Source organism: Chiloscyllium punctatum, chromosome 38, assembly GCF_047496795.1.
Source record: "Chiloscyllium punctatum isolate Juve2018m chromosome 38, sChiPun1.3, whole genome shotgun sequence".
In the NCBI taxonomy this organism is placed as follows: Eukaryota; Metazoa; Chordata; class Chondrichthyes; order Orectolobiformes; family Hemiscylliidae; genus Chiloscyllium; species Chiloscyllium punctatum.
Window position 1 is genome coordinate 19,617,818 of NC_092776.1, and position 14,695 is coordinate 19,632,512.

The window sequence follows — 14,695 nt, forward strand, 5'->3', positions numbered from 1 at the left end:
CAAAACTTGTAATGTTGTTTGATATGGCCAAGACATAATCGGTCAATGCATGAGATTCACATTCAAAATTGTGTGATAATAAGTATCTTTAAATTTTGCTGTGATCGTCTGTTTAACATTACTGCATTATCTCCCTTTGAAAGGCTTCACATCACACAAATGTCTGATCTTACAGAATAAATAGAAAACACTTACTCTGCCCATTCTGGATACAGTCACAGTCATTTTCCATGTCGATTGCACACTTCCGATTTGGATGAGGATGAAAGAGAACATGGGTAGCGCTCCACAAACTGAATCATAGGCACAATTAGCAATGATCTACAAAACCTTCGTGTTTCTTTCTACTCTGTCCTACAATCCTATTTCATTAGTCTTTCCCATGTTCCTACCCAACCTGTTTAATTAGCTACTCACCTTTCCACTTTTTCCCCATGACCCCCAGTTATATCAAATGTTTTTATATATGATGCCTGCATCAAAGCCTGTCTGGTGGTGACCGTTAATGACGATACCTCCCCTGCTTCCTAAGTGCCCACTATCATATCCCACCATTACATGCTGAATTGCTCCCATTCACAATTATTTTCCTATCTGCAAACCAGCATACTGCCTCCAATCCCTACAATTGACTGACCCAAATAATCTTCTCTGACTTTCAGTGAACAGATCCCTTGGACTGACTAAGCCCAGCACCCTGACTGCTTTGGAAAGTCAGTCCTGGCTGATGATCGACCAGACCCTGACTAATTTGTATGCAGCTCCCAAGTGACTCACCTTCAATCCCAGAGTGTTATACTAGACCCTCAAGACCACCCAGACTGTAGTGATAAAGACCCATGAATCTGATTATAATCAAGCCAGTAGACTGATATTGGACAATGCTTTGACTTAATTTGCTCGTGTTCCCTGACTGACAACAGTCCTCAGGACTTAACCTTACTTAGAGTTTGAGACATGGCCATTCAGCTGTCACATATGTCAGTGTGCTTGGTGCATAAATTGCTGGTACATATTGCCAGTTGTAACACTGTCATGACTTAGCTTTGTACTACACAGCCACAAATCTGCCCTGTTGACTGATTACTCCCAGCAAATAAGACAGGTTGCCTGACTTTGTAACTACACTGCAATAGAAGGCAAGACAGAAACACTGTGAGCCTGTAAGTTTTGACACAAAAAGAAAGATGTGAGAAGTGAGGAACACTGACAACACACTTTCCTTGACAGGAGAACTGTATTTTAAGCATGTCAGAAATATCTTATGATAACTTGGTGAAGCTGCTGTCAATCTCTGTGGAGCATGCATGCAGTTGCTGCCAATGGCGTATGTCCAGAGAGTGGGGGACTGCTAGCTCAGCTGGAGACCTGAAGAGCAAGCAAGCTGGAGTTGTCAGATCCATGACTTTCATGTCAAGAACTATTGCGATCTCTTTTCTCTCCACTATGTGGGAAAATAGCAAATTGCATATAAACGAGATGAGATATTAATACATGCAAATAGGCCTTACGCTGCTCACTAAAGGGATTCTTGTCTCACCATTCAAACTTTGAGATGAAAATCGGACATTTTTCTCTGAATGTTGAAAATTTCATTTTCTGCCAAATTTTTCTGTCTTTCTCACTATTGCTCTTATCATTCAGGAGCTAGGAAAATTTAGGCAAATAGGTCCTTTGAATGCAATTTACAAAATACTCATGCATCATTCTACCATTATAACAAATTTAGATAGTATCACTGAAACTTATGAGTTTAAATTATTATTATGAAAAATTAGTTATTTCTGAAATATAGCAAAACTGTTGATGTTATAATGTTACAGTCCATAGAAGTACATTCGGACATAAAATATCTGAATACTGATGATACATCCCAAAATAATTAAGAAGTACGGAGCACATTTCACGAATCTAAGCACAAGTATTCTGAAAATACTACTTTATAATTAAAATCTTAACAGATACAACCAATGACATGATTTCAGATTTCAGTTTTGCATTGTACAAACACTGTACCTGTTGATGCTTACAGTACTGTAAAGCAGTTTTAATTATATTGAATAATTTTGATGTTAATATCATTTGCTGCAACATTATTACTGTGTCAATAAAGTCCATTGTCCTCTAGTTCCTTAAAACATCAATATATGACGTTTGCTCATTTTAGAGTGAATGTGAGTGAAAATGATATGAAATAAAGAGACAGTAATTCATTTTGTTAAACACTGAATTTGAGGTGAATTGCACCTCTCCAAAAACAGTTATAAATTGGCAGGTAACAAGAAAAAGAAGGCATTCTTCCTGCTGCTAGGTTATTAATACTTTATTCCTTGTCGGACCTGGTGTTAGTAAGATCAGCAAAAAGACAGATTTCATACTATTCAAGTGGCATTACATAGGCAGTGGGCACAACAGAGTAAACCATTTATATTTAGGCTACAAAATGTTAGCCATGCAATTGTATAGAACCGTTCCCAGTGTTTCAATAAGATGCTAGTTTGCAGAGAAAATGGTGTGGGGAGGAATTTACAATAGGTGAAATTATTGTATTTCACAAGGCAACTAGGGATAGATAATAAATGCTTGGCTTTTTTTTCATTTATGGGACATGGTCATCACTGATGAGGCCAGTATTCATTACTATCTCCAACTGCTCAGTTGAAATCAACTACATCGCTATGGGTCTAGAGTTGCATGTAGGCCAAACCAGGTAGCATAGCAGATTTCCTTCTCTAAAGAATATTAATGAACCAGATGGGTTTTTCCGACAGTCAGTAACAGTTTCACAATTGTTAGACTCTGAATCCCAGATTTTTAAAAATTCAAATTCCACCATTTGCCATGATGTGATTTGAATCTGGGTCTCTCAGACATTACCTAGGTCTCTGGATTAATAAACTAGTGATAATATCACTAGGCCATCGCTTCCCCTTATCAGCACCTCATTTGCTGAGAATAAATTAACAAAAATAAGAGGTTCTGATTTACTACAGAATTGAGATATCCTTGTGAAAGTTTAGGGCAGATGAGACTGGTACAGTGGCTCAGTGGTTAGCCCTGCTGCCGCACAGCACCAGGGTCCCAGGTTCGATTCCAGCCTCAGGTGACTGTCTCTGTGGAGTTTGCACATTCTCCCTGTATCTGCATGGGTTTCTTCTGGGTGTTCTGGTTTCCTCCCACAGTCCAAAGATGTGCAGGTCAGGTGAATTGGCCATGGCAAATTAGTCAGAGGGAAATGGGTCAGTGTGGACTGGTTGGGTTGAACGGCCTATTTCCACACTGTAGGGAAGCTAAATAAAAAGTTTCAACTTTTATGTCTTTTATTCTTCTAGGTACCTAAAGAGAACATTAACATAGACAATAATTTATTTGACTATTGTGCACAGATGGGTTGAAATATAATAGCTTACAAAATGTGGAAAATATTAAAATGATAAAACAGAAATTTCTGGCAATGTTCAACAGGTTAGGCAGTATCTCAGGATAAAATGCTAACTTTTTCCATCTCCACAGATGTTGCCTTACTCTGTTTAGTATTTCAACAATTTCAGTTTACTTTGACATTTCCAACACGTGCATGATTTTACTTTTGTATAATTAAAATGATACTTACTAGTACTTGTATACATCGTTATAATTTTAACAGCTGAAATGCTTTCAGAATTCTTACTCACAAAGGGTCATGCAATGAAATGCTTAAAGTTACCAGCTATTCTCCTTTCATGTGTTTGTTTTGGCTTTAAATAGAAGAGTACTTAAAACATGAGAATATTACAATGACTACACTTTTGGAAATTCCTCTCTGCAGCATTGCTTTCCCATTGTACCATACATCATGATATGGATGTGCTGGTGCTGGATTGGGGTGAACAAACTCAGAAATCCCCCGACACCAGATTATAGTACAACGGGTTGATTTGAAATCACAAGCTTTTGGAGTGCTACTCCTTCATCAGGTGACATGTGACTTCTGACTTTGAACATATATCATAGCTTCTCAATAATCCTGTCTATTTCCCTCCTAAATGCTTACTTTATGTCAACACAGCATTTTCTCTACACACCTTTGCCAACAGCCACAATGTTATAATTTTCCACTCACTGGTTTAATACACCCAATTAAATGGGATAGCAGAAAGGATGGGAGAAGGAAAAGGACTTTTTATTTCCCCTAACTGATTTCTCTCCAATGAATTGTAAATATCAGAACAATAGTGCGAAGTTAATAAATTGTTAAAAGATCATTAGCTATGCTGGAACAACTTCTTTCCTTCAAGCTAACATTATGTCTTCCACTTTAGTGCCATTCTGAAAAAAAGGACTTCTCCACTTATTATTTTCTTTACACTTTGAGGGGCTGTCACACCTACCAGAAAAGAGCTTTCATTTGCCAACACTTGCAAGGTTTCATCATCAAATTATTCGATGTAAATATTGGAATACTAATGAATCCATATGCTACCACAAGATTAACAAACATTGACAGTTATTCCATTCACCTGTCTGGGAAATGTTCAAGGATCACTACAGAAATGTTTTCTCTATTTTGCTATGAACAAGATATATCTCACAACTCATTTCACAGCTGTGAATTTTTGCAGTTTATCAGTTCATTTAATGACAGGAAAACAGGTATTTCTTTCATTTTTAAATGAGAGGAATGTGAAGTCACAATAGTTGCTGAACAAAATAGTATCATATTTAGTTAAGTGTCTGGAAAATTACTGAAAATTAATTAGGTGAAATTATCTTTACACTAAACAAGACTTCAAGGACTGATGACAATGGACAGTACTTTAAAAAGTGTTGACTGTATGAAAGTCTTAATAGGTAACAATGTTGAATGTGCAGTTTTTGTGTGTATTGCAGGACGATAAACAATTTGTATTTTTATTTCTGTTGTAAAAATTAGCAAAGCTGAAAACAAATTTAATTTACACTTTACCAATAAAGCACTCTTTGAATGGGTATATACAATGAGATCTGCCACAGATTATGTCAAAAGTCATCAAAAGCTTCTTCAGAAATTCTTGCCTGAAGCCAGATCAAAAGGTGAACACCTGGAAGCCAGCAATGCCAACTCAGCAAAAAGTAATCCTATACTCTCCCCTGCTCGTATATTTGGTCTTGTTGCACCAAACACTTTACATAAACTTTATTTATTGCCTCAAACTTCATGTTTCTAATGTAAAACAATAGTTAACAATTTCACTTTGTTAAAAAATATTTTCAGGGTGGGGTTGGTGATTAGGATGCATAGTTTACCATCTTGAAGGTCTTCATAGATCTTCTTATACTGGTTTAATGAAACCACTTGAGCCTTTATAGTCTGTAGCATTGCTCTCAAGTCTGTGATCGTCCCTTCATAGTATCTGGTTTGCTTTGCAACTTCCTCCTGTAGACCTTGATAGTCCTGATGGAGCCTAACAAATAACAATGAGGTCGGATTTTAGCCAGGATCTTACTGAGTTATAGAGGGCACATGAAAAAACAAACAACCTACTTTTTTTAATCTTCCAAAATCTTAGGAATTAAGCATTCAGAGACAATTACTGTGCAGGATACATTAGAATTTTGTGTGTATTCTCAAGAATTTATTTTCACTATATAAAACTGCTTATATTCCAAACAAGATTATTCTCAAAATACAACTATTTCATATGTTCCAAAAATCACATCCCAGAAAAACATGAGCACACCCAAATCACACACCTCAAATTCCAGTTCATCTAACTATGCTTCAATAGTCCACTTGGTGTCTTACTCTTTAAACTTCTTAATTTTCTTCCACTGCATTTCTCTCATTCTCTTTTTTTTATTGCTACTGGTCCCTTCTTTGGTAATGTCTGCCTTTCTTACATGCATCTCTGTTTCCTACCTATTTTACTCTGCAGCTAATGTCAAAATTAATTTAAATACAAAGAGTTAGAGAATTGCCTTTCCTCAGTTCTGTGTTCATCTACCATTTCACTGATGGCATAACTGATTTAAAATGGTTAATGTATTATTTATTAGTTAAATTTTATCCGAATTAAAGGTACAACTCAAATGCATGTGGTAATTTGTAATAAGATGGATGAACTTGCAAATTGGCTTGCATATCCCACTCACTTACCAGCACTTAGGTTATGTATTCTAATGTGGCAATTAATTAGTGACTACATTTTTAAAATGTCTGAACACAAAAAAGACATTCAGAAATAAATGGAACATTTGCTAAAATGTAAGCACACATTAAAACAGAAATACATTTTTAATCTGAAAGGATGAGGTATAAATAACAAGGTTTTACATGTTGACTAAATAAATTATAGTGCAAAAGAATTATGATAATTTAGCGACATGCAATAAATTATGGCTGGTCGGATCAAAAGTATTAATGACTCTTTTTTTTCCACTCGGAGTTTTGTACTTTAACAAAATGTCAAATTACTGACATATCTTTAATAATTACTGTTATTTTATTTTCATCATAATATGATCAAAAAAATCAACATGAGAATAATAATTAACATTGAAGACATTATCATGTGTATAATTTCAAATCCATTCTTTGCAAATGTATCTACTTTTGAATTATTCATGAAATAAACCAATTATTATCAGAAAATCAGAAACTCTTTCAGTCTAGCCAATTGGTTTCTCGCATGGAAGAAGCTATTTAGTTGCCTCTTCCATATAACAGAAAACATCAAAGTTAAAAAATCAACAAAACAGGAAATAAAATTAGCATGCAACAATAATATGAGCTCTAATACGGTCAGGAACATGACAATGCAATATGAATGTCCATCTCTATTTACCTTTTGGTCTCCTCAGTTTTTTCATGCATCTTGTCATTGAGGAAAGTAATGTGATCTTCCAGCATTTCATTGCTCTTGTTCAGTTCAGCTACTTTGAGTTGCAAATCAATTTGGTCTTGCTTCTTCTGCAACAAACTGAAAAGGTATTGAGCATTATTTGTGCATATTATCACATTTGCTATTTCCACATGATGAATCGTGATGCTATAATGCCAGTGAAAAATAAAATGAGCCTGCTGGTGCCTGGAGAGGTTATATGCCAATAATTTCCTGGGTTAGAAAGTCTGCCAATTGAATGCAGTACTGATTGGCATACATGCCATGTAAAACAGGTGTAATTAGCTGGAATGTGTGGAAACTGGAATGCTAACTTTAAATAGGTGACTCACACTTCAGTGCAGGAAGAAACAGTGTTTGGCACATTTATATGATTTTTTTTCTTCACATGACTTTCCAAGCTTTTCATCCTAAGTTTCAAAAATAATACAGCACGAGCACCTAAACCAAGCAGCCAGGTAAGACAGCATGATCTCAAGCTGAAGAAGAACACAGAACTTAGTGAAAAACATCTCTTAGCCTTGCTGGAGACTCTGACAATCTAAATATGAGAGACACAATAATACATTTGCATGCTGAAATCATTGAGGTCATTTGAAATGAGCTAACAAAGACCTTAGAACTGCAGACAGCAAGTCAATTTGTATAAAGTACATTTCTTGCCCTTCTTGGGAACCAACACATTTGCCGTCTTCCGACCAACCCTACACAATGCACCTTGGTTAAGGTGGGCAGGGAGGTGTCTTACTTGGCAGTATATTCCATGATACTAGTTTCAAATATCATATCAACAATTATTTGCAAATATAAAACTCTAAAACCCTTCATATACTTTTACAGGTTGATACCCCAACAGACCTTACCTCGATACCATGTCAGACTCATTATTTATTGATGCAAAGGTTGGCAATTAATGTTTTTCAGGAGAAAATGGACTGCAGGTTTCTTCTCTGTGTGGTGGAAGCCTTTAGTGGGGATTGTAATGTCATATGGGAGTGTTGCTGTGGGCTGGGAATGCATGGTTGGAGGTTGGCGGGGGAGCTCTGCCTAATTGTTCAGGCTAGGCATAAGACACAAGTATAAGAGACAAGTGGATCCAGCAAGCCTTACCTAGATATGTCTGTTTGGTTCTGAGGAACAGTCACTGAACCCAAAATGTTAACTAGATTTCTCTCATCAGGTGCTGCTGAGCTTTTCCAGCAATTTCTGTTTCAGTTTCAGATTTCCAGCATCTACAGTTCTATGGTTTTTTTCATACCTGCTGGGTTTCCTGAAGGGCAGAATCAAGTAGAATCAAACAACTCTGGGTTGGACTTTGCTGGCCTCTAGGAAAGAATTATATAGGTATTGGACCTAGTAGAAAGGACATATAGCAACTGTTCTACATTCTACTGTATTGATATCCTGACCATCTGTTGGTTATCATTTGCTTGACTGGAATGGGTTAATCCAAAGACATTCAAAGCAGTGGTGACTTATAGAAACGGACATGCTTATCATGACACAAGCTGCTCCCCTCTCCTCTCCTCGTCCATCCAGTGAAACCAAGCCTTGAAAGTAGGTGGCCTCCTCTCAACGATTCTCCTCTTGAACAAGTTAGAGTAGCAGACCAAAAGTGCCATCAGTGGGAGCTCACAGCTTTCCCAAGAAAGTGTTTCAAATTTTTCAGATTCTTTTTTCGGATTATAAAAATATACTAAATTTGTCTTGTCCAAACTGCCTGGGATCAAATAATTTCTGAGTTTGTAATTTTCTGAATGTTTTAAATGGCAACCCCTTACTCTGAGCTTAGATTATCCCACATGTGGTAACAACCTCTCCACATCTACCCTGTCAAGTCCCTCGAGAATTTGATGTTTCAATAGGAGCGACTTTCACTCTTCTAAACTTCAAACTTTCTAAGGAAAGTTCTTCAGACTTCTTTGGAAAGTGCCAGGATATTTTACAGAAGAAAAAGACTGATTTTCAACAACAAGAATTGTTAATTCTGCATACTGTATTTCTTCTGATATGCTGGTCAATGGGATAGGGACAGTCAGGCAGACAGAGATAGAGAGATGGAGACAGTGACAGAGAGATGAAGCAAAAGACTTTCAGAAACAAAGAGACAGACAGAAATTCCTATAGGGGCCTAAACAATTTTAACTCACCGTAATTTTTATGTATCTGCTGAGTGGTGAGGAGAGTTTCCTCAGTGGGTAGGAACAAATTGCCAATTAAAGGGTATTATAGGTTATTAATAGCACAACTTACCTAATTAATATTCAGCTTTCTACCTTATCAAATGTGCCAAGTATGCTTGACATCAAGAATTATTTACATGTAAGTCAGACAAGGAACCTGGCAACTGCAGCTTGCTCCAAAGAGCATCCATGTTGGACAGTAGGCACCAACATCTCAAGGCATGCTCCATGGATACTGGTCACATGCAGTCCACATCCATGAATATTGGCGTCTGACATGTGGCAGCCTCCAGGAACCCGATTGGCACATCGCTGATCCACTTACCGTACCCTTCTGCACTTTATGCTACATCTTGAGCTGCACTGGCAGCTATCACCATAATCGTGCAGCAAAGATACTATGCATACAGGGATAGGCACACAGCCTATGGACTGAACCAGGCTGATTTCTAGGCTCTTTGCTCGCTATTAGAATGCTCAACCACTCTGAGCCTACTTGAATGGTCACAGCATCCCTGTCTGGCCTTTTTGCACTTTGTCCCCTTTGACAGGGTTATTAGGCTCACAGTGCTGTTGTAATGCCATGCTGTTCAGTGCAAACACAAAGCCAGGAAGCTTGCCAAAATTGCCAGCCATTCTCAGCTAAGTCAAGGGACAGAGTCTTCGGTTAAAGGGTCCAGCACAGCAAATTAAGGTAGCCTCCAATATCAGGCCAAGGCTTGGAATGAGCAGTCAATCTCTTAGGCAGGTCAGAGTCACAGGATGTTCCCCATACAAGGGGTGGAGATAGGGTGGGGTGCTGGTTCAAGAGGCCAGGTTAAAGGAAATAATACTTTGACCTAAAATGGGTCCCTCATCACCTTGCATGACATCAACTTGCCCAGTAAAATGCACTACACATTTGGCCCGGGCATATCCCTATTGTGGTTTTAAACTGGGCAGGCAGAATGAGACATTTGAGTGGCTATTAAGTGGCCAATTAAGGGATGCAATAGACTCAATCAGGTATGCTGTCCATTACCTGTATTGCCCCTCTTAAAAAGGTGACAGGTAAATCAAGCGGTTAAGCTGCAGACAGTATCCCATCTGACTGTTGGGGGAGGTGGAAAATTTCCACCCATGTCTTTTGTGGCACAGGTTGAGGCCATTAATTCACCAAGTCCACTCTGATCTGCACAGAGCAACCCAATCAGTACTACTTCCTTGCTTGGTCACTGTAATCCAAATTCACTTTTTTCCATCTCCACCAGATTTACTTTTGAAAATATTGCTTCTGCTTTTACTACTATTATGGCAGCAAGTTCTAGATCAGTACCACTCACATTGTCTAAAATTTCTTCTCCTCACATCCTCCCTTGCATTTCTTGCCCAAAATCTTTATTTACTAATCCTTCTGCCATCGACTAATAGGAAGTTTTTCCTTGCTACCTCATCTAAACCTGTCATAATGTTATATGCTTCCATCAAACTTACCTTTGATCTCCTTTGCAACATGAAGAATATCCCACAGCCTTTCAACCTAGGCTCGTAGCTAGAGTCCACATCCCACCCCTGAAACCATCCTGTTAAGTATGATCTCTGTTTAACATTTCATCTACATGGTTATAATGTTACCAGTGTATCTTGACCCAGGCAGGATAGCTGATTACAGCAGGAGAGGTATGCTGATCCAGCCTTCTTCATCTGTGGTAACATATAATCCAAAATTGTGCTCCTCATTTGGCATATGTCAAGCATAAAGTCTTCTAAAATATTAATTATAACAATTCTACACGTGGAAAGCACTTTAATGTATGATAACAATTTATTTTGACTGCTCATGTGTTCTTAATGTGCAAAAAGTCAAGAAGGTAATTTTCACAGTCAGGACATACTACAAGTGTATCTGGTCATCTTTGGTTCTGGTAGCTCATAAGAAATTTTATATTCATTTAGGGAGACTGCACAAATATCTCTATGACATTAAAAAATAGTAAGCACAGTTATTTTACGATAACTTTACTCATTCTCATATAGTATCCACTAATGTTTTGTTTAAAATCAAATACACATAGAATAATGGAGTGGAACAGTGTTAACAGCTACTAGTTACAAAGGGAATAGGGCAACAATTATATAACTGTGGAATTTGAAACATTTAATTTTGCAGGTTATCAAACTCACATTTCATATTGAAACATATTCATCATATTCGCGTCATAGGGAAATACTTCATTATGTAATGAAGCAAACCCGCTTAGAAATGCACACACAGTATATAATGAAATTAATCTTCCTGACATCATAATGCTGGGAATTGTGAAATGTGATCATTATTGAAGTGGAATCATCACAAAGGAAATAACTCTATAATGATTTGAGTTAAAGAATTTCACTTTAAAGCTTTTACAGAATTTGACAATATATGACATAAACGACCTGAACATAAACACATTCGTTAACATGGCAAAAAAAAGAAAACTACTTTTATGTAGTTGACAGGTTAACCAGTTGAATTGTTCTGAAAGCTTACTGCCAAAAGAGCAATAAAGAAGTTAAATGAGTACTGATTTTCAACTTTAATGAGCTCTGCAACGTAATGAGAATAATAATGTCAAAGAAAGATTAGATAGAGAAGTATTTATTATTAATCTGCTACCTTTCCAGTAGTTAAGAACAAATATATGCAATTATCACCAAATTGCAAAATCCACACATTCCTAACTCCCACTGGCTGCCAAGCAATAAAATATTTAAAATAACTAGAATACAGTTGTATAAACAATGCAATGACAATCACATTTCTATTTTGTACTGTTATTCTTCATAAAATTGATCAACCAATCATGATCACAACTATGTTTAAGTCTGAGCAATGTTTCAAATCAAATCATGTTGGATTTTGATTTAGGAAGACATGTATAAACTTACACTCAAAATGATCTGCTGCATCAGCTGAATGAGGATACATCATGAAAAGCAGCTTGCAAGATAAAGCAAAACTTAAGAAACCAAACGTGTTCAAATTGTCACCTTACGAGAAGGTAACAAGGGATCATTTAACAGTGAAGAGACATTTTGATCAAGACTTGTCTTGCCTATCAAACACCACGCTCATAAATTGAAGTACAGTCATTTCTTCTATAACATGACAGTTGTGTTCTTGTGCAACCCTGCATTACATAAAAATTGCATTATACAAATGACACAAAGTGTTGGCAACCTAATTACGTTATAGCCAACACACACTTTATAAGTTTACATTTTAGAAACAGCATTCCCTGTTCACCAATGATGTTACAGCCGATTTGCATTAACAAAAGACATGTTATAGTGGAACTGACTGTATCCTTCAGAAAACTCGACCAGCTTCCCTACCAAACTGATTAAACAGTTAAGTACAGAAATTTATACTTGCATTTCTTTTAAATTATTCAATTCAATGCAAACTTCCTCTGTCTTTTCATTTCTGCAAACAATGAAGAAATTATTTTGCATTAAGACTTGCATTAATTTTAATAAATGATTTTATCATTAACTCATTAAACATTTGCGTATGTACATGTCCAATTTAATTCTTGAAATGCATAGTATGTGACGAATTAGGCAATACAATTGCTGGTCCTCTCTGCTAAAGTGTGTAATTGTTATTAATTGTTTTTCTCCATCTGTAAGAATCATTGGATATTAATGTCCATGGATTTCAAAAGCCAAGTCAAAATTTTCTTATCAAGTTTAAAAGATTATTAACTGTAAAAAGTCAGAATATTAACAGATCAATAGTATTAGCTTAAATAGAAGTTTGCTCAAAATATTTATAATTAAAACCCCAAAATCGCACAAATATCTGATAACAGGGCAATTTGGCACTTCGGCAGTAGAAGCTCAAGTTCCCTTTTATGTTAAGTGAATGATTTGATTTTCAAGGACAGTGCAGTAAAATGGGCACCATCTACTATTTCTACTTCCTGCCAGGACATCCACATGGTGGTAAGAAGGTGGAATAAATCGCTCTCTGCAGCAACCCTTTTAGCCAGATTTCATTCTGTGGTATCTCCATTTTAAAGTCAACTATCATACACAGTTTCAAGTCAGATTGCCAACCTAATACAAATTATTACACTTCTAGGCATTTTTCATACAACAGATCAGACCTATTAGAACTATGTTAAGATTGTGTACACAAAGTTAATTGAAGCTCTTTACAAGCAAACAATCAGAGAAAAAGGTTTTTCTTCTACCAGTTGTGAGAACGTACAATGGAAATTCCATTTCAACAGTGAACAGATATCATTTAAAATCATTGTTACCACCCAGGCTCCCATAACAAAAATCTTTTGTACTTCTTTGGAATATAAAAAGAACAAGCTCTGCTTAGTCAAAATACCACATAATGATGTCGGTTATCCACAAAGTGCAAATAGATAAATACGCTAGCTATTCAAATATTTCAGCTTCAAGTAATTGGAGATCCAAAGAAGCATAATCCATTAAGCCAAAAGGCTGTAATGTACTTCCAAACCTATATAACATTCAAACTGGTGTAGTTGGCATGTATTTTTCTAAACTTTTATTTACATATTAAGTAGAGTGCTTCTCAACAAGAAGTAGAGATGTCATCTGTAATGCCCTGTTACAAGTACTTGTAAGAACAGTGCTTTTTAATTTTTTTTAAACAACTGTGGACTGAATGAGAAAGATTTTATTTTAAAAAGCATTTGAAAGAATGGCTGCAGTTTTGAAGCAACAACAATGACACCCATTGCAAGAATCATAAACAATTGCTTGAACAAACAGTAACTGAAGTTTGAGTTGCAGACAATCTAGAACTGAAGGAGTGTTCAAACGTATCTTTTGCTGGCAATAAGAAGTTGGTTGGTCTAACACTAGTGAGCAGTCATCTATGACAGAGACCTTTTTTGCCTGCTAGCAAATGTGTGATTGGTTTCTCAGGTAAGTAAACAGCTTGGAGTTGGGAACATAGAGATATATAGATAGAGAGAGAGAGAGAGAGAACATGCGAGAAACGTTCACTTCTTTCATTCTCATTCTCTAGCCTAGTGAGATACAACAGACTCTTGATTAATTATAGTTTTGAGTGTGGTGCTGGAAAAGCACAGCAGGTCAGAAGGCATCGAGGAGCAGGAAAATCTACATTTCGGGTGAAAGCCCTTCATCAGGAATGAGGCTGGGAGCCTCGGAGTGGAGAGATAAATGGGAGGGGGGTGGGGCCGGGGGAAAGGTAGCTGAGTGTGTAATAGGTAGATGGAGGTGGGGGTAATGGTGAGAGGTTGGTGGGGAGGGTGGAGCAAATAGGTGGGAAGGAAGACGGACAGGTAGGACAGGTCTATTATAATTGACTAATTATAGACAATGCACCTTCGCCTTGATCAGTATACCTTCACAGTTAAGGGAAGTTACACAGAAGCAAAAAGCCATCGGAGAGAAACAAGGGAAATATCAAAATATTCAGGTGTAACAAACCATGTCTTCTGTGTTGAACTTTAATCTCTTAAAATATACTGGTACATACTTTATATCCATAGAATTGGAGATAAGTAACAGGGATATATTACTTGCATCCCTACAGTACTAAGTGTTTACTCCCCAATTTGGGTTGCCATCAGAGAACAAGAAATAAAGAGCTATAACCTTGCTATCAACATACATTTG

General features: G+C 36.8%; 1 protein-coding gene across 1 annotated transcript in view; it reads right to left on the bottom strand.

Annotated features, from left to right (window-relative positions):
* Positions 1–2,091: 2,091 nt before the first annotated feature.
* The window catches only part of LOC140463424 (uncharacterized), a 51,009-nt gene continuing 38,405 nt past the window's right edge, over positions 2,092–14,695 (bottom strand). The window contains exons 6-9 of the mRNA XM_072557333.1: positions 12,441–12,491; positions 6,804–6,938; positions 5,266–5,423; positions 2,092–3,336 (exon numbers count right to left, since the gene is read on the bottom strand). Coding sequence (XP_072413434.1) covers positions 3,329–3,336; positions 5,266–5,423; positions 6,804–6,938; positions 12,441–12,491 — 352 coding nt within the window. The 3' untranslated portion in view covers positions 2,092–3,328. The remainder of the gene's footprint in view (positions 3,337–5,265; positions 5,424–6,803; positions 6,939–12,440; positions 12,492–14,695) is intronic.